This window comes from Numenius arquata, chromosome 4, assembly GCF_964106895.1.
Source record: "Numenius arquata chromosome 4, bNumArq3.hap1.1, whole genome shotgun sequence".
NCBI lineage: Eukaryota > Metazoa > Chordata > Aves > Charadriiformes > Scolopacidae > Numenius > Numenius arquata.
In genome coordinates, this window is record NC_133579.1 from 19,626,114 (window position 1) to 19,646,761 (window position 20,648).

Below are 20,648 nucleotides of genomic sequence, written 5' to 3' on the forward strand. Positions count from 1 at the left end.
AGAGCAGGCACTTCACCTGGAGACCTTCCTTGCAGCCATCAGACACGCTGCCCATATCAGGTACATTTCCATAGCTTTTAATGCAGCTTAACAATTGCATTGGAGAAAAAGGAGAAGGCACAGTGTACAGGAAAAAAAAAAAAATCCCAAAAATGATACCCTTTTATTTGTAAAGCTCTGGTGAAACAACTTTCCAAATGACATCCCACTCAAAAACCAATGAAAACCAACCTAACTATGCATCAGTCACACTATACAGATTGCATCCTACATTTTCAAGATGCCTAAATATCTTATGGAGTATTTACATATGTGTCAGTTAGGTAGTAAAGTTTCATTGTGATTTGTTTCTTTCCCACACATACTTATTCAAAGGCAAAAAAACCCTGGGGATGCATTTGTAATTTTGTACAATACTTCTGAGCAAATGGCTAGGGCAATTTTCCTGAGAGAAGGCTTGTTCTTTGAAACTCTTGCTTTAACAACTAGAAATACAGAAAGTGGATGGGGTTTTGTTGCACTAAAAAGCCTAAGGATGCCTAGTTAAGTTTTTCTTTTAAATTATTTACGTACCATTAAGTTAAAATGTTTACATTCATTCATTCGTATAAAAACCATTGTTAAATCTTATGCAAATGATTTAACACTGATTGCTGCAACGCAAATTGCACTTCTTTAAAAAAATTATTGTATATATGGAAGAAAAGTATCTGATTGCTACCCTGTTTACAAATTTCGACTGACTCTATACAGTTCAGCCAGAAAATACGAACTTTCATAAACCTCAGTCACAGTGTACTTTAAAAGTTATATCGCAGTCTTGCAAAGTGAGTAAATATTTTAAACCAAAAAAAACCCAACCCAAAATCTCCTTAACAAGCTGGACCTTGTGAGACTTGTACCAAACGTTGTGATTTCTTCCAGGGGCATAGCTGGGCTCTGAAGAGCAGAGCAAGGCACACTGGAGATGAAGGACGCAGGAGGAGAGAGCCGACGGGGTGAAGACATTGAATGTTTGGTGTGAGAGGTCTGCGCCGACTCAAGCAGTACGCACTTCTGATGCTCGTTAAAAAGTATCTCGCTATCTCTAGTAATTAAAGCCTTTGGTACTCCTTCCCCAACATTGAAGAGTTCCACCAATTTCTTGGGGGAGGAGGCGATGAGAGAGTGAAAACAACTATACAATCAGAAAGGCAGCGCTGCTGGGTAAGTCAAGGATGTATTTCTGGAATCTATTGATAGTTCTAGGTTTCTCTCTTCTTTTTTTTTTTCTTTTTTTTTTCTTTTTTTTTCTTTTTTTTTTTTTTTTGAGAGTGTAAGGCTGCATTAGCTATCCCCAGTGGACATTTGCTTTCCCTATATTTTTCTTGCATAGGTGAGGAACTGGATGCTTCGGCAGAGCCTCTTTCGGAGGCTGAAGAACACCTCTGCCGCCAAGGCACAGAAACAATTTCAGAGGAATGGTCTTTGCCAGCACTCTCGCTGCCACCGCCACTGCTCCGCAGAAGAAACCGTACGTGGACATCTGGGGGCTGCCGCGCAGGGCCGGGATCCAGCTTCCCTCATGCCAGGTCATGCCAGAGCCAGGGCACACCAGGGATCCTGTCTCACGGATGCTGTCACTTCGGCCGTAGAGGTCAGGCTGACTCCTGTGTACAGCCCGTCTTGACCTGAATACTTAAGGTTGCTGCTTTCGGGACTGGTGCTCTCTCCTGGGCCAGACATCACCGACGAGCTCGCCTGGAGGTGAGGGAAGAGGAAAGAGAGATTTCATTGAGGGGGTGAGCTTTGCACACACCGGGGTGCGGGTTGGAGCACAGCAAGCTCTGAGTTTGCCCTCTGCTCACCCCCTGCCTTAAAATCCTGAAACTGAAAAAATCTCTCAGAGTTAGTCCGCTTGTTCTCCCCTTTGTGAAACAGTGACTTTACTATGCTGGCAAGGTCTGACATGACAATTGCGTTTGGAGAACAGCACATGGTTACCTTCACAGCAAGATGGGAAAGAAAGTGAGGGACATGCAGAAAAATCTGGAAATCAAACCATGATGAAGCAGGTAACATGCATGTGTCCCGCCGCCCCCTGCTGAAGGGACCCAGGTACCAACACCAAAAATGTGACCCGGGAGAGGTGGCACCTATAGTTTTGCTACCCTGGTGAAAGAAGCCCAATACATTCCAATTCTCCAGCAGCGGGTGCAGAGCACCTCCTGGAAATTAACCTTCTTTGGCTCCCTCAGACCTTGAAGTGGAATCATTCCTGACCCTTCAAAACGCTAGCCACAACCACTTCACCCCTGTAACACTGGCCACTAAAGGAGATGCTCCTTTCATCTCAAGTAGAGAAACAGTATGCCTTTGAACCAGGAGCCTTTTTTGTTCCACCATCTACACGCACAAGACAACACACAGGGGAGCCCTGGTAGGCACGAAGATGAACCTCTGAACCACACTGGAACCAGTCCATTTATTTTAACAGAAATGGAGAGTTACAAAGACAAAAAAACTATCATTTTTTCCATGAGGCTGAGCAGATCTGCTAAAGAGGAAAAAATCTCAGTGCCAGACAGAGAAGGGGCAACATTTTCACCTGATAAAGGAAATGTTTAAGAGCTGACTTCATGCAAAATTAACTCTTGGATATGTCAACTTTAAAACCTTAATTTACTTGTTAATGGATAGTCTCCGGATGAGATTCCTTAAAAAGAAAGAAAAAAAAAAAATACTATTCTCAGCTGTGACTGCAGAAGCTTCCTGCCTGCTGTTTAAGTGAAAAGTATACATATTTAATCATTTTACAAGAGTAGAGCTCTTGGCTCTCCTGGACCTGTGCCAGGCTAGCAGTCCTGACATAGGAAAAGTAAAGCTTCATTTATTCAAAGGTAATTTCCAAATGGTGCTGTGCCTTAACCCAGGGAAAACCTTACCTTGTAAAAGAGGTGCTCATTATCAGTGATCACTTTTGTCTTAAATAACCCTGACTCCAACATTTTCTTTAGCTTTTTTTAAAATGTTTGATTGCTGCTATTCTTCTACTGCTCCGTCAGTCACTACCCAGAAATGGAAAGAACAATTGCTTGCCCCCAAAAAACAGAGAAAATAGCTCTAACCCTAAGAAATATGTTTTATTGTGCTCTTGAATACACAATCGCCAATCAGTGACAATAAATTTCTGTGTCCTCTTTCCCTGGGACTATGCTCAGAGAATTCAATGAGGCAGATTTCACGCTAATGTTTTGGTCTTGCATCACACTAGTTTTTCAAAAAGGCTTTTTTTATTTCTAATACATCTATTAGACTCCTGTTAGCACAAAAGACATCATCTTAACAGCTTGAGTCTCCCCACAGTGGGAGAAGGGTCTAAATTAGACTTGAGCAGTATTTGCTCAACCTGAGCTAAAAATACTGGGAGCTGTTTTGAAAGGTTCCCATTTGCCCATGTTTGCTGCTGTTGTTCTGGTAGGCAAATATCTTATCACTACCTGTTTCTTCCAGGCTTGGAAAGTGTAATTCACCCTTTTCCTGATTCAGCCCTACCTACAAAGGTGGGGTGCAGGGACCTGCAGTTTCCATGTAGAGTTATCAGCTACCCCTCCCTCGGGCACCCCAGAAGGGAGGATGTGGAGGCACGTCCTGTTTGAAGACTGCCCATCCCTACCCGACCAAGGCCGGATCCTGGCTCCATTGAGCCAGGGCAGGCAGGACCTGGGCAGGACTGCCTGGCCTGGAAACCCCACCCTGGTAATGTCATGACAAATCCAGGCAGCTCGGGCAGCTCACGAAGTGAGACATGGAAAACAAATTTTAGCTCATGAAAGGGCTGCGGCTGAATCACAGCTCTGCTCCTGAGCCTGCCTACCTCTGCTCTTACTTCTTCAGCTTCAAGGGATGAAAGATGACACAAGATACACTTAGTTATTAGTGAATCTTTGTCAGCTGGAATAAATAAGTTGAACAATGCTGCTGAAGTCAATGAGCTCTTCTAATTCATACCAGCTCTATCAATAAAAAGGTAATAGATTTATATTTATTGCTGAAATCTGATAATAGGATAGATAATGAGCTGTGAAGATCAGCTTCCTGAGGAAAAACTGAATGAAGCCCATTGGGAAGAGCTTGCCTCCCAAAGAAACAGATGAAGGTTGTGTTTGTATCTGCAGAGGCAATTCTTTACCCAAACCAGCAGGACCTGGTCACGGGGCAGCATCAAGGCAGGTTGTCTGGACTGGAGATAGCCTTTCCATAGAGAACCTGCCCACCACATTTACAGGGAGACCTCAGCCAGAGCCATGGAGGGACTCAGACACCTACATCATACCCAAACCTGCCGTCAGCACCCTGGAGTCAAATTCACCCCCACTGAAGCCGGCCCAGATCAGAACTAGGCTGCTCAGCCTGTGATGGCCAGCACTTGGGAAACAGCACTGGCAGCTCTGGCTGCAGGACTCCTGCTTTCTTCCACCCACTCCTTCCTGCACCGTCTGCCCACCACCGAGAGAGAGGAGAGGGGAGGGGAGGGACAACCCACCTGGCCTCCCCCCACACCTCCGCAGTTGAGAAGCAAAAAGCTCTGGGCAAGGAGTTGTGTTAACAGCTGGAGGGGGTGGCGAGCGGCCTTGATCTAGACCTTTGCTCTATCAGATAGACCTTTGCTCTAACCACTTCACAGGTTCAAAAAGCTCCATGAAATTTGGACATTACACTAGGTCTGTAGGAAGTTGAGTCTCAGCTGACACTCTCTTCCTCTTTGGTTAGCACAGCTTAGGTTTGCTGCACTTAAATGATAACCATAGTCAGCTGAAACACACTTGCAAAAACTTCTTTTGCATATAACGTGTCGTGGCAAATTGAGCTGGAGTCCTTAATTTCCCAGCCTCAGCCCCCTGCAACAACTGCTGTCCCCACCAAAAGCACTTTCTCCCAATACTGTCAGTCCCTGGTTTCTGAAGAGCGAGACTCTGAAGTTTGCTGAAGAGCAAACTGAAAAAACACAGCTTTTTTCTTTTTTTTTTTTCCTGATTTAGTGACCCTCTTACTACGCAAAGTTGTCATTTCTTGCTAGTCAAATTGATCCTTTTGTTTGTATTGCAGATGTGTAAGTTTACATATCTTCTAACCTCTCCTTTGTATTATGGTAACATAAATCTGTGGTTAATACTTTGTTAATTTCCTAAGGGAGACAACTTCCAGCGTGGCTTGGGGAAGCTGATGACCCCTCTGCTGTCAAGGGGTCTGTATGAGTAATTTGCTTTATTGCTTTGGCAATAAAACAAAACCAAGCAAAATGTATGTGTCCATATGCATAGAGAAGGTTTGGGTAGAACCAAAAATACTCTTTTTTCTTGTTTTTTCCCTGGTGAAACAAAAAAGCTGGATTGCCGTGTTCTCTTTGATACAGAATGAAACGCTTTCTTTTGGATACACGTACACAGAGCAAAGAAAATGAATGACTGAATCGGGAGAAGAAAGCAGCATCCTGCTTCGTCCAGGAGTGAGGACTAACGCAGAAGAGGTAGAACACCAACAGAGGATTTAACTAGAATATCAGATCTCCCAGCATAATGTCCTGACTACCGGACTATTTGGTATTTTAGGTTGCCATGTTCCTCATGCCTTCTGTTGATCTTATTCCACCTGGTTTAGATAAATATTTACTCATACCAGGACTGAGGCACCGTGTTCCCATTTTCCAGGTGAAAGTCCTACCAACCATGCTGGTTAGCCTCTCTCCCTTTCTCATGGAAATGCTGTCCTGATGGCTACAAAATTATTCTATACCAATGGAAATCTTATAATCAGATAGTCTGGAGGACCCTCAGCCATTCAACTTTCCAACACCCAGTTGGTTAAGAGATATTTTTTTTAAGAGGTTGAGTGTCTAGGTTCATCCAGACTCTGGGAGATAGCGTATGGAGGCCGACTCCCTGTTGTCTGCATGAACGTCCTACCAATCTACTGCCTAAAAAGGAGCAAAGAACACCATCTCTAACCACCTCACGAACCCTCTTCTGAAAACAAAACAGAGCAAATGCAGGAGAAGCTATTCAGTGAATTCAGCCCAGGTTGTTGGGCATTTTGGGGACAGTTAGAACTGCATATTCCTGCTAGCTCACCACCTGCTGAGGACATCTCAGTCAGCTCTCCCACTTTCCAACCTACAACACTAAAGAGCCAGTCCTGAACCACTTCTCAAGGTAAACCTCCAAGGGAAGCAAGCGCTAGTTTTACCTGCAAGACGACTGTCCTAAGTTATTCTATGGTGTATGATTACTGTCCTTCAGAGAAAGCTCTGAACTGGAGGCAAAGCTCTTCTGAAAGAAGAGCTGCCCTGGTGCTGCTGAGCCTTTACTGACATCAGCCCTGGCTCATGGAGCCTCCATGTCCTGCCATAAAAAGCAGATTTTACAGCAGTTTTCATACTGCCTTTTATCCTAATAAGGGAATAAAGTCCTTCTGGTAATCACACCAGTTGGAGTCCCTGCATGGAAATGGATGGGTGTGCACTGCAGACCGTGCCCTTTGTTTAGCAAATTATTCCGCGTAGCTTTTCTCTGTACAGTTTCAGCAGCATCAAAGGGAGAGCAGGTATAGATGCAGATGCAGGCTGTCTGAAACCTTCAAATCTTCTTTTTATGGGGATGTAAGGGAACTTCATATATCATGCAGCTGGACCTTTTCCATATTAGTAACACAGGACACCCAGTACTTATACTGCTTAGGAAAACAGAAATAGGCCTAAATCCTAGATCCAGATGTGAATTTGGCAAATAGCCCCTTTACAATGGGACAGCAAAATATCTCCGATCCAAACACTTCTACATTTTGGGATGTTTGAAATCAACTTTGCACCCACAGCAATTCATTAATCATATCTTTTAAATGTTTAAACTTCAGCTAGAACATAAAATCAACATTTAAGGTTCTTGCTAATTTGTCTCAAAATTGGCATCATATAAGATTCCCTTCATGAAATGGATAGTCTCAAAGACATTTCCAAGAGTAATTGCTGCCCTTCGCTTTTTCTGCCCTCCCCTCTTTATTTTACTTTAAAAGAGATAAAGAAAGGTAGGGCAAAAAGTGAATATTACTGACACAAACAAATTCTGCTGAATTTCATTTCCATTAGATTTCTACATAACTGTGAACTCTTTTGGCAGCCTCCCATAAAAGGCATAATAAATTGCTTTTGTACCAGTAGAGGAATTCATTTTCTCTGTTTCATTTAGCAACAGCATTGCTGTGAATTTCAGACAACAGTTTCTAAAACGTCATCAAATTTCTCTGCCTAATGTCAATTTGGCATTTTCCCCCTCTTCACAGAATAAGGGCTGAAGAAGTAAAAACAGAGCAAAACAAAAACAAGTTGCCATGCTGGTTGTGTAACGAGCGGGGAATGAGCCAGGTTCGCTCTTCCAGCAGGTGCCCGTGTTTCGGCAACGTCACCAGCGCCGCTGGCAGGAATTGACCCTGTTCTTGTTAAAGTGGCCAAAGATTACAGAGCCTGGATTTATCCATCTGAGGGTTTTCTCCCTTCTGACACCGCATGGAGGAGCAGTTAATTCTCCAAATGCAAAGCCATTGCCTGTTCTAAGAATAAATACAAACCTTTGGGCTATCAATGGGTCAACTCAAATGAAAAAAAAAAATCATGGAAAACAGAAGTCTCGTAGAGTATCTCTGCTTTGGCATGTGATCAGATTACAGGCTGCCTTGCTCTAAAATGCTAACATCCCTTCACCTCCAACAACTTCAATGGCCCTTATGAACGCTCAGCCCCTCCCATGGGATTTAGGCCCACAAGCAATGATTTCACTTTCTCTGTAAGCTGGCGATCGTCTTCCCAAATGATGTCTGGGCCAACAGGAGCAAATCTTAGCAGCCACGGATTTCTCCTTTCAGCCTCATCCCATTGAGTTGCTGATGCTTGGGCAAAAGCAGGAGCCCAAGGGAAGGATGCGGCCATACCCATGACATGTCCCGACAACAGCTCCCCTGCGAATCCCATCCTTATTTAGGTACACCTGGGGCTGGGGTGCAGGGGTGGGAGATCACTAGCCCTTTATGCAGGGTGCAGGGGAGTCAGAGGGATGCCCGTACATCTGGTCGCTGCTGCAACCTCCCTGCTTCAGCACGTTTCACAGCCTCCCTCCATCGCTTCCTTTCATTGAAATTTTTCACGAGGGGTAATCTGCAAGCGCATATGCAGTGCACATCTGATCGACTCATGGTGGGGAAAAGGCTGTGCAGATGTTACCATGCTGCCTGCTGGATACAAGGGGTTAGATTTCCCTGGTCCTCATGCACATGTCCTCGCCCAGTCTGATCTACTACAGAAAAATCAGAGAACTGAAGTCCTGGCACTGGGGGATGCCATCATATAATGAAGAACAGCCTCAGGGTCCCTGGGAGCTGCCCTTAGTTGCTAACAGCTCTCAGCTAGCCTTTTGGCTCACAAATTGTGCACCCACCCTGCTCTCCTCTGGTACCCACACAACTCCACTTGGCAAAATTATATTACGAATGGTACTATTAAAATTATAACATAAAGTTTATTAACAACAGGTTTGATACGCTCTCCTAGGGAGAAGTGCTACAGAGAGGAAGGCAGGCTGTAGCCAGCCAAGAAGGCAACAGCACAGGGGAAAGGGGATCTCGTCTATATGCCCCCCCCTTCCCCAAGCAGCACACGCTGCGCTGCCTGCAGCCTACACCGCTGCCTCGGCCTCAGCTGGGACTGTGCTTCTGATTCTGTCCATCATATACATCTCAGGACATTCCTCAGGATGGGTAGTGCTGCTTAAGGCAGTGTAAGGGAAATTTAAGGAAAATTTGGCTGCGTTGTTCCCTTCGCAAATATTAGGGGAGAGCCTAAAACAGTGCATAGTAGTTCACTGGAGGGAGCCTGAAACCCAGTAATAGTGCACTTTTTGGTTAGTGTTTCCCTTTTTTGATGTGATCTGTTTATTTTATTGGACTGACAGGGTTTTCTCATGTCAAAGACAAGCCCTTTTAGTAATATCCTTGTCTGGCAGCATCCGAACCCAAACCCCAGTGCCTCTGAAACTGGGTGGCCCTGTCAGTCCTGAACAATCACATTTGCTAAAAATGTTTTTTTTCCCTCCTCTTGTACAATGAAACTTTGTACGTCAGGAATTAAACTATTGTAAGGAATTTGAATGTGGGAATGCTGAGACATATTGAAAAATAGTTATTATAAACAATGTCTTCTTTTTATTAATAAAGGAGTAGAGAAAGCCACATTAGGAAAGCTTTTCAAAGAAATGATGTGGCAGATTAAAGGATACAGAAGGCCCAAGGAGGGAGCATGGATATGGATATGTATAGCCAAGGGGTTAGAAATTAATCTACATTAAGCTTCACGACTTTATCATTAGTATTTGTTATCACACATGCTAACGGAGTGAAGAAAGGAAGTTTGAGATGGTATGAGTACATGATGTAAAATAAGGATCAAAACTAAAGCAGGGGATGACCAGCACTCCTCTGGTGCTCTTCTGGGGCTTGGTGCTGCCAGATGCTGAGCATCTGTCCCCTGAAGAGCCCTCTGCGAGGAGAGGGCTGATTCCCTATGGACAGTGATCAGCAGGGCACCCCAACCCGGGTTCAGCTGGGTCTGGATTGGGCTTTAAGTGCATATCTTAGTTTAAAGCAAAAGCCTTTATGTTTCCCTTCATACAGCGGGATAACATTTTGCCGAGGTTTACCAGTCATTTGGGATTATGTGCAAAAATGCAGATATATATTAAACAGCTTGTGGAAAATGTGAGAGCAGCAGTGCCTTGAATTATAAATTCTTATCAGATAATTTCAGGAAAAAAAAAGGGTACATGCACAATTGTTTCTTGAAAGGATCAATTGGGCATGATTTATTGTCTTTGCTCCAAAAGAAAAACCTTTGAAATGGAAGAACCTGAACATTTCAAAACAAAATTTCTGGTGTTTAAACTATGGTTAATTTAATCATAAAAATTATATAGATCTTAATTAAGAGGTTTGTAAAGTACTTCAGCTTGTCGTTCTGTTTACAGCTATATGTAATATCCTCCAAAAATCTTGTTCCAGTATCAGCTAACAAAACTGGAAAGTTTGTTTAGATTATTGTTCTGCTAGATAAGATAAAAGCTGTGATAACATTGCACAGTGATCAGCCTGCTTACAGATACGGACACCGGCTTATGGCTTACCCCGGAGGCTGCAGTCTGTGTGCTGGGAGAAGCGGTTTTTCTACAGTCGTCTGAGTTAGTAGAAGACGTGGATGTTGGAGTCATAGGAACCGCAGTAGTACTGTTACCTGAAACATCGGGAACTGGTATTAAAACCAAATATCTTCCAGCCAGGGGAAAAAAACTCTTGCAGCTCAACTGTCTTATCTTTTTATATTTACCAGAGCATGCCTTTGACTTATTTATGTTCTTAGGTTTTCGCTTCCTGGTCTGAATTCCTTCTTTTTTCATAGCAAGAGGTCGGGGAACCTGAAAAAATTAAATTTCCACACTGATCACAGAATTTTGTATGTACTCTAATATAAAAAATTAAAACACAGTGCAAGATCAAATAGTGATGCTGAAAAGGCCTGTATAGCAAGTCAATTCTTCCCATGTCACAGTAACAATTCCAAAAAAACTTTGCATTTTATTTGGGCAAAGCAATGGGTTGTTTCAAGGAGAGTTTTAGCTGAATGAAGAAAGCAGGGAAACTTTTTTCTTGTTGTGAACTAAACAATTTTTCCAACACCTCAGTCAGCACACTTTTAGGGAAAAACAGCATCATATGGCCATAGGACATACAAAATTAAATTGGATGGGGTATATCAGATCCCTGATTCCTTATTCCAGTCAGTTAGGAATTATCTCCAGTGGCTGATTCTGGAAAGCAAGAATGTATATGAGTGGAAAAAATACTCCTCTTCCTGTAGAGCAGCTACACAAACCAGATCATGGCCTGTAAGTGTCTTAGGACAGAAACTTTAGGCCATAACCGATTCTAGTGTTTGTTCTTATAAGCAGTCTGCCTGTGATGCAGCTTTATAGTATTTATAGGGGAAATGTGCTCAAAAAACAGCTTTGTGTCATCACAATGATAATCATTATACAGAAAACATTGACTTAAAACATATTTTAACTTAATGATAACATGAGTTAGGGGAAAGACAATTCAAGCATATGCTTACTAGCATTATGATGTCTAAACCTGTGCTATAGTTTACTTTTTTTCTTGTGGACTAGACCAAGTCCAAATCACTCCTAATGCCCCCACTCTTCAAACACTTGTGCTCAACTGTAACTCAATCCGCAGGGGCACAACAGGCTCCAAGTGTCACCCCAAACATACTCCATCACATTCAAGATAGAGCTATTTTCTTCTTCTGCTGTTGCCTAGAAAAGGCTGAAATTACACTTAAAGTTTTGCTGGCATAGCTATGTCTGTCCGTGAAAAGCTGTCTTATTAAAGATCTAGGGATTTTTTTTTCCCCACTGAAGAGCTGGTTTAAATCCCAGCAACAAAAAAAAACAAAACAAAACAAAACAAAACAAAAAAAACTCTGCCGCTCATCTAGAGGTGGTTTCTTGTACAAATCTGTTGGGAGAGCTACAACGGCAAATACATAACTTGTCAAAAACATAAATTGCTAAAATGGTATAACCATTTTCTAATACCAGGAATTTTTCAGTCATTTTATCCATTTTTTACGTGTTCATCCTTTTTTAACTCCACGATCCAAACCATGAGCCAAGACCATTAGCATCAACAGAAACATTGACTCAACTTGAGGAAGCCCAATGCCACCACCCCTCAAAGCTGCCCAGCGCCCACCGGCGGGAGGACCATCCCTTCCCCAAAGGAGTATCAGAGCCGGCAGGGAATCTCCCTTGGTGAAGCAAACCCTTACCCCATGGAGCTTCATGTAGAGGCCGCAGGCGTTGCAGACAGGCTCGCCCTCCGCGTTCCTGCGCCACAGGGTGGTGGTCGTGGTGTGGCAGTTGGCACAGGACAAGCCCAGCCGCCGGGACGAAGGCTAGAGGCAAGCGTAGGCAAACACAGGCGTAAACAGGTGGGCAGGAGAAAATGATTTATGTCTTTACAGTTTGTAAAAAGTACTTAAACATGCAGTGGGGACAGTAGGAGGTTTTTTATAGAATCTATCGGTGATGTCCCATGCTTCAAACAAGGTTATCCTGGTTTCAGAGACTGGAAAGCTGACGTGAAGAGGCACTGCGAGTCTGCAACTCCAGGCAGTCACAACAGAGGCAAAATTTACATTTTGGGAGACGCTGACCGGGGGACCTCTGTTCAGACCACTAGGCACTGGCTCTTCCTCCAACAGAATAGCCAGAAAACATCTCCATTACAGCTCCTTCCATCTGAAGAGAAGACACATCACTCCTGTGCTGCCTCTCCAGCCAGTCCAAAGCCCTCTCCCCTGTGTGGTGGGCAAAGAGGCAGCTCTGAACCTGCCACCAATACTCCCAAATCATCAGAAAAATCAGCCACTTCAATCACCATCCTTCTGTGGCACCACAGCTTTGGAAAACAAACTTTCCTGGGTGCCAGAGGGTAACACATACAACAGCGGCATCTTTGTAAAAACATCTTTTTATCATTGCCCATTTTATCCAAGCAGGAAAAACAACATGCCTCAGGAGCATGTTTTACAGAACAGAGCTTCCCCTCGGCCAGAAGCAAAGCTGGTGGGTGACTGCAAGGTCCCCACTGCAAACAAGCCATTTATGACACTGTTCCGTGGAGTTTGGAGCCAAGATGAAGCAACCTTGTATCAGAAATAACCATATAACCCAGAGCTTTATGGCTGCAGGCTGTATATCATAAGTGAAGGCAGTCCTCATAAACATGTGAAATGAAGGTGAATGGGTTATAAAAGTCCCTGTAACAAGTGATCTCTTTTACGTTCATCACAAGCAAAGAATTCCAGCTACATCATAAATCTAGTCTTTTTCAAAGTATCGCATTGTCAAAAAAAATATAAAAAAATCTGTGCCTAGCTCTGTGTCTGGCAGCTGAACAAGTTTACACGGAGAAGTCAGTTTTAGAGGATTGCATTAATCTTATTCTGACTATAAAGCACCCATAACCGAAATTACTAACTTAAGGGTACAATGCCCTTCCTCTTGAATCATTTACTGCTGGGTTGTTAGACGTAACTCGGTCACCTTTGATACCGCAGAGCTGCCTGCCACTTGGGAAACCAATAAAAATGTTTTGAGAATGAAGAATATTCCAGAGCAATAACCGAGTTTCTTGAATTTTATCTGTTGGAGTTTCTTTAGCTCGACAGCTAAGCTGTCGTCTTACACCACAGCTCAGAAAGAACTCCAGATTAAATACGAATTTTGTAACTTTGAATCAGTAATCCATTATTAATTGCACAGCAAAAAAGGAAACCCAGCCAAGTGTAATATAGGCTGAAGTACATGCACGTATACTTTTTAATCCTAAAAATCCAGGTCTCACGAAAACAGAATTTTTGACCTTGTTATTAAATACGTATGCACACAGCGTCCAAATTGCACGCCGCGATCCAATACAAGTTTTATATGGATTGGGTAAAAAAAAGCTGGTCTTAACACATATGCTTCATTTTCTTTCTTTCTTTGCAAGTGAAATATCGTCATATGTTTCACTTTGTTAAATCTTCTTTCTTTTGCATGCAGTCTGGTAGACATATATTTCAATAGCTTTTGCTCATTCCTGTATCTAAACAAACGAGGGGTTTTTTGGCATGTTTTGAAGCTAAAATGACTTCTCTGCCACAGGAATTTTATCAGAAACTTTGGGGCAATCTAAACATGTTTAGCATTTTCAAAACAATTTCCCTTCTCACCTACATATTTCCAACTGTATGAACACACAGTCATGGTTGATTTATAGTTATGGCCAGGGTACTCGGTAGCGATTGTTACGCAGAGCTATTAGTTCAGAGATATTTCGCTGAGGTGTCAGGCTGTAGTTTGACTCTGTTTTAGTCTCCTCACCCTCACCCCTCCTTCAAAAAAATAAAAGAAACGCAAAAATGCCAGAGCCAGGTATTAGCTACTCGAAATCTGCATTGGGCCAGGGTGCCACAGCCAGTCGAGCTCTGACACTTGAGACAAGCGGCAGATCTGCCCCGTCTGCTGCATTTATCCCCGGCAACGAGATAACACCTTGTGTCATGAAATTTAGTGGATGACCAGCTAGAAATAACGGGCACCCAGTAGTAATTAACCTCTGCCTTAAAGTTAAATTAATTCTTTGGCTAAAAGAAAGGTCTTTTAGCAGAGGTGGGGTTGGTTCGTGAACGCTTACTGTCTGCTCTGATCATTGCGTGTTTGGTTTTTGTTCCCCCCTCGGAAAGGCATTAAATTCAAACGGTTGTGAAATAAAGAACGGGACACGTTTTAATGCTAGGAAAACAGGCATGGGGCGAAGCAACTGGTGTGATTGAAAGGGGCTTGAAAGGCTGATGGGTTTGATAGACTGTCTCCATACACAAGGGTCCAAACATCAGCTTGGATTATACCGGCGTGATTTATTGCGGCTCGCCCGGTAACAGCCATTACTGAAGAGCGTATTCTTTCTCTCTGCTGACCTCCACCCAGATTTGCTAAACATAATGTGCAGTTCCCGCTTGTTAAATTTTCTCCTTGCCTATTCAGTGCCAGCCTGAGTTATAAACAGGGGTTCTGGTTTGTACTATTTATTTCCCCCCCTACTTTTAGGAGTATATTTTTAGAAAAATTGCCGCTCATTTCTTAGGAGTAAAACAAAACAAAGGCTATTATCATTGTTTAAACAATTGGTTTTCTTTGAATTATATACAAAACTTGCTTACATTCCCAAGGATCGAGCGTCTCAGCAAACAAAGCAGGTCTGGAGAAATTCCTTGCCCTCTGAACAAACACTTTCCAACCTTGATTTTTTTAAATATTTTTTTGTTGTTGGAAATGCCCAACATCAGCCGCACAAATTTATCCCAAGCTGCCAATGCCCCCTCACTGACGAGGTCCGTGAACTCAAAAAGCCAGGCCAGCCCATGCCCAATGCGCGGCTCACCGGGGGCAGAGGGTGATTTCGCCAGCGTGGGGCCCAGAGGTGGGCCTGACACAGCGCCCAGAGGGCTGCCAGTCCTGTCACCCCTCATCATGACCACTTTGGCCTGCAAACCTGGTCAGGAGCTCCGCTTCGGCTCTGCAGCTGGCGGGGGATTACCAGGCTAACATGGTCGCCCAACCTTGCCCTAGCTCTCCCCCTGGCTAGGGTTGACTGGGGGTCGCAGCTCCTCTCGCCCCCCCTCCCTCTCCTCTATCCCCACTCACCACTCTCTTCTGGGGCTTGATGAGGGGCCGGCTGAGACCGTTCATTTTGGTGTAGAGCCCGCAGGCGTTGCACAAGTAGTTGCCGGTGCCGTCCCTCCTCCACAGCGGGGTCTGGATGGAGCCGCAGTTGACGCACTCCCGGCTCTCCGACAGGTCCTCCAGCAGCTCTGGGGAGGGGGGACAGGAGCAGAAGGGAGAGGCGGTGGGGCACGGCGGCAGGCAGGCGGGCACGGAGCCCCGCGAAGTCCTGCCCCAGCCCCGCCGCGCCGGGAGACCGGCCCCGGGCGAGACAACGACCGGCGCTTTTCAGCCCTTAGAAAAAAAAGCAGTGATCGCGACGACGCAGTGATTTTTTTACAGAATACTCTCTCTTTTTTCTTTTTTCTTTTTTTTTTTTTTCGTAATTTCTTTAAATGTACCAGACTCGCTGCCGGCCCTTTTGCTTTACAAACCGGAGCGGTGTCGATCCTTCCCGGGACGGGCTCGGGGGCACCGGCCGGACAGAGCGGCGACCCCCGGCCAGCCCTGCGCTCGCGGCGGGATTTGGCCCTTCGGAAATCTGGCTGGAGCGGCGCGGGATCCGCCCGAGGGGTAAAACCCCCGTCGTGGTGCCCAGCGGGAGGTCACTTGGCTTTTTAGGGGGGCAGTGGGAGTTAGGTGCCTGCCAGAATAGTCCACTTCCAAAGCCCACCCTGGAAGCCTGACCGCAGGGACGGGATATGAGGAGCGGTGGTTTTGCCCAATATTCCCCCGGGTCGAGGCTGGGCAAGGAGTTTTTACCCCGACTCTCGTTTTAAATGCCTCGCAACTAGTAAAAACTTCAAATTTAGAGACCGCGTTTGGGACTCTGGTGTGCCAAGGCAGCGACGGGCTGCGACCACTTCGCCTCGGCTATTTGGACAAATCCGAGCTGGCTGGTAGGAAAGGGAGGAAATGGAAAAATATGCGGTATTCTGCCTCCTGCTCTCATAGCTACCGAACACTGGGGGGGAAAAAAGGGTCCAATGCACGGCAAGAAAAAAAAACAAACGCAAAGAGAACCCACCTATAAAAGCGAACACCTTCACCCTTGCAAATCCTTATATTCTTGTTCTGACTCTCCATATTTTGGGGGAAAAAAATAAATGTGGATTTTACATACACCGTGCCACGTTGTGCAGAAATAATTTCAAGAGGGTGTTTGGATTTCTGCAGCAGCTTTCGAGCCGAGGCTGGGAAAGTCTGTTTCAGACTCACCGCTTTGTCATTGATTTTTTTTGCTCCCTCCATCCCCTCCGCTACCTGCCTAAATTCATCATTGGGTTATTCTTTTACGTTTCGCGTAGCAACTTTGCCCTGGAAAGCGAAAGAGAGCTTGGAAACGTCAGGCAGCTTTGGAGACAGGGCTGCAAGGACACGGCGGGCATTGAGCTGAGGAAGAAACGGCCTTTTGGCCCGCACCCACCGAAATACATTTCTCTCCTCCCTTCCTTTGCAAATTATTAGGCGCTAAACAGGAACGGGCACACGGCAGAGTCCAGAGAGCACAGTTCAGCTTACGTTGTCAGCTTGTAGCCCTTAGCACATGGCTAAGATTTATTAATCTTTGCACCAAAAGCGCCATTGAAGGCTGTAACCAGGAAAATGCTTAAGGTTTCAAGGACGCTGGAAGTTAAACAGTTATTTGTCTCAGCTATTTACTTTATAACACTACCTTCGTGCCTGCAGAAAGAAATTCTGCCGTGACAATAGTTCTCGGGCATTTTAAAATATTTTTCCCTTAATGCGTGAGAAATATATTTATCTCCAAGAAAAAGCAAAATAAAGTCTTAATTTTAGATATTGCTTTAGTAACTCTACAAGTAACATTAAGAAAGCTGTATCAAATTGTCTGATATTTTGCTATAAAAATATATTGCGGCAACAGTTTGCAGTTCCTGACCGCTGGCACGATCATTTGAAACGGGATCACGCGTGGCTTCTCCTTTGCTGCCGCATTTTGTCCAGTGGGAGCAGAAAACTCGCGTGGCCCGGGAGCTCCGGGCTGCTTCGCCCCGCGTTACAACGCGATGTGGCTCCCCCCGGCTCTCTCTCACCCTTCCCCTCACTGAAAGGCTAACCCCTGCCTGCCCCTCCGGTTCCCGGCACTGGGGACCGGAGGCACCGTCCAGGGACACGCGAGGAAGGCGCCGCGGCTGCCCGCGCTGCCCGCGCTGCCTGCGCCTTTCCAGCCGGGCCGGGGCTCAGCGGGAGCGGCTCCAGAGACACGTGGGCGGGCGAGAGACCCCCGGGAAGAGGGGAAGCCGCCGTGCCCCTCCCCGGCTGGCTTGGGACTCCTGCCCCAGCCTCCTCCAGCACCCTGCTCCTTCCCTCCTCTGCCCCTTTTCCCCCACCCCTTTCCTCTCCCTTCCGTGAGATTCTCCAACCCCACCTCTCTCCGGAAAAAAAAAAAAAAAAAAAAAAAAAAAATAGAAAAAAAACCCACAACCTAAAACCACAAACAAACCCAAAAAACCGAAGCAGGGCTGTTTTTTTCCTCCATCACCTAGTTTTACACTGTAACTTTTGGAAATTGAGTTAAAACCCTCAACTTCTGTGTCGCCCTGAGACGTGGCTTCTCGGCTTTGCTCTGCCCTTCTACCAACCACTACAACTGAGTCTTCTTCCCTCTGTCACGTTAGTAAACACCAAGTGGGAGGCTTAAAATGCCTAAATCTGCCGGGTATCATCGAGAGACAGGAGGAGCAGCGTGTACACCCCTACGGAAAGATGAAAAGTTCTGCAACACTGCACTGAAAGAGAAGATCGCAAGTGTATATAAAATATACCTACCTGGTGGGTAGTTTATGATTAAAGCAAATGCTGATCAAATGTGTGTGCGCGCGTGTGTATACATACACATATATACATAAATATATATAAATATACATAAATATATATAAATATACATATATATACACATACCCACACACACACACCTCTGTATGCCTCTGTATGCCTCTGTATTTATATATACATACATATATTCTAAAGAGACTGCAATAATCGTTAATCTTTCTACCTCTAAATCATCGCAGCTCAGCCTCAACGTCTACAATTAATTTAATGACACCAAGAATTTCCTAAATTAAAAAAAAAAGGGGGGAAAAAAAAAGAAAGAAAAAAAAAAGACGGAACACCTCGTAAGTGAAAGTAAAATCCCATCAGGAGGTGCCACATTTTAACAACAGTTTATAAAAGGGATTTCTCGTTCATACCAGAGGTTTCGCTTCGCTGCTTTTCTCGTTTAACGAAGAAGCGAAGTGGTTTGTAGTTGAAATAATCCAAACTGGGTTAAGGGAGCCTCTGCAATTTTCCTCTATGCTACAGGAAAGGTTAATTCGCAGTGAATTTGTCACCGTTCCGTGGCCAGATTATTGCATTTCGGAAAAGCAGAAATGTAAGGCAACTTAAAAACGAGGTTTACACCGGGCGATTCGTTTTGGGAACGGCGGGTTTGCAACCCCGAGTGCCATACTCCAAACAACGCCACTTTTTTGGGCGTGTGTTTCCCCCACCACCAACAACTCAACACAGACGACGAGAGCCACCTCCACTCCAGAAAAGCCACTTTCCCGGGTCCGCCGTCCTGCCACTAGCACCGCGCCGCCAGCGAACCCCGCATCACGGGGCAGTCCCGCCGTCGCCTCCCCTCGCCCCCCGGCATTCCCGGAGGCCTGGCCAGCGGGCAACCCCTGCCCACCCTGCCCTGCCCGCCCTGCCCAAGCCCCCCGGCGGAGGGTCCTACCTGCGCTGGGTGCCCGGACGGGAATGGGGGCGGCCCGGCCCTGGAGGCAGTGCAGCATGGAGTTCTCGAAGGGCGCCGTGGGCCAGGCGGGGGTGAGCTGCGGCCCCACATAGGACGTGTAGGGCCCCGGGTAGGAGCCGTTGAGCGGCCGGGCCAAGGGGCTGTACTGGTCCCTGGCGCCCAGGCTGTTGCTGTAGGCGCCGGGCTCCCGGGAGGCCCCGTTGGCCACCGGCGGGCTGGGGGAGTAGGGGAAGCGGCCGGAGGGATGGGAGCCGCCGCCGGTGCTGTACGAGGGGCTCTCCGCGGCCGGCTGGGACCAGACGGCGTGGCCGCCGCCCGGGTGGCTGGGCTGGGCCGCCCCGCTGCCCTGCAGGTAGGGCAGCGTGGGCAGCATGGAGCCCACGCGGGTGGTGGGCACGTAGACGGGCGAGCTAGGCGTGGAGTGCATGAAGCCGCCCGGAGATCCGTCGTACGGCGTGGGGCCCTGGGCGGCCGAGATGGCCAGGGTCTGGTACATCTCCTCGGGCTGCTCGGCGCCGAGGGCGCTCAGCTTGGAGCCGCGGCTGGACCAGATCAGCTTGTTGGTTTGGTCTAAATCCGCGAAGAGCAGGATGTCTTCCCAGCTGGGCAGGCCGGAGGGGTGGGGGGCCCCGAAGTGTACGTAGGGGGCGAGCAGCGACCTGCCCTCGGCGGCGGGGGGCGGCGGCGGCGGGGCCGGCCGGTGGCTGCCGTCGGGCTCCGGCTGAGGAGTCTTGGAGGAGCTGCGCTCGCCCTGGGAGCCGCCGGAGGAGGAGGAGGAGGAGGGCGAAGGAGGAGACGGGCCCGGCTCCCTGGTCGCAAAAGGGCAGGAGGAACTGCCGGCGTCCGCAGCGCACCTCTTCACCGCGCACCAGCCGCCTTCAGCCACGGCCATCCAGGTCCCCTTCTAGGCTCTGGGTGTGGATGGGGAAGGGGGAGGAGGGGAGGAGGAGGAGAAGGAGGAGTAGAGGGGGGGTCCGCAGGGCAGGGCGGGGAAGGAGGACACAAAAGAGCGGGGGGGGGGGGGGGGGGGGGGGGGAGAGAGAAATAATAATAACAAAGTTAGCAAACAGGACAGCCCGTCTCCCTCCCTTAATGAGATTCATCAGGGCTTATCTGGACCCTCTGAGCGCTTAATCAGTCATGTCGCCTCGGCGCTGTTGTCCCTCGCCCCGGCGGAATGGGATCAGGCAGCCCAGGTCAACATGGGCCGGGGGCCGCCGGCCGCGGAGCGCCGTCCCGCGGGGACAGGGCTGCGGGCTCCGGCCTCGCTCCCCGCGCCGCCCCCGGGCTGCTCCCGGTCTGCTCCCCTCTCCCTCCGCATCTTGGGCTGAGGATTTGAACATGAAGCACGCCGGGGGGGAAGGTGCGCGAGAGGGAGTGGGGACAGAGGGGAACGAGGAGGGGAAAGGGGCTTTTTTCCCGGGCTGTGCCAAAGCCTCTTTCTTGGCGGCTGCTGCTGTTGTTATTATTATGATTATTTCAATGAATGAGTCATTTGACTCGGTTCCACGGAGAAAACAATTAGTAAG

The 20,648-nt window shown here is 46.9% G+C and overlaps 1 protein-coding gene across 2 annotated transcripts; it reads right to left on the reverse strand.

Annotated features, from left to right (window-relative positions):
• Positions 1 to 1,032: 1,032 nt before the first annotated feature.
• On the reverse strand, positions 1,033 to 20,030 carry GATA6 (GATA binding protein 6). Of its 2 annotated transcripts, none has more exons than XM_074146112.1 (6): positions 19,099 to 20,030; positions 15,333 to 15,499; positions 11,909 to 12,034; positions 10,403 to 10,490; positions 10,203 to 10,309; positions 1,033 to 1,740 (listed from the first exon to the last, which is right to left on the reverse strand). In XM_074146112.1, the coding sequence occupies exons 1-6, from the start codon at positions 20,009 to 20,011 to the stop codon at positions 1,573 to 1,575; spliced, it is 1,569 nt and encodes a 522-aa protein (XP_074002213.1). In that variant the 5' UTR covers positions 20,012 to 20,030; the 3' UTR covers positions 1,033 to 1,572. The 2 variants fall into 2 exon arrangements, with proteins under 2 accessions (XP_074002213.1, XP_074002214.1); XM_074146113.1 differs by having other exon boundaries at positions 10,176 to 10,309; positions 19,099 to 19,615.
• Positions 20,031 to 20,648: the final 618 nt, after the last annotated feature.

What these genes read in the sequence shown, in the direction of transcription:
- GATA6 (XM_074146112.1), bottom strand. Translation starts at nt 20,011, where the DNA reads ATGGCCGTGGCTGAAGGCGGCTGGTGCGCGGTGAAGAGGTGCGCTGCG. An exon ending in CGTCCGGGCACCCAGCGCAG is followed by an intron (nt 15,500 to 19,098) that starts GTAGGACCCTCC and finishes CCCCCTCCCCAG; the next exon opens with AGCTGCTGGAGGACCTGTCG. An exon ending in TAAGTCAAAGGCATGCTCTG is followed by an intron (nt 10,310 to 10,402) that starts GTAAATATAAAA and finishes CCGATGTTTCAG; the next exon opens with GTAACAGTACTACTGCGGTT.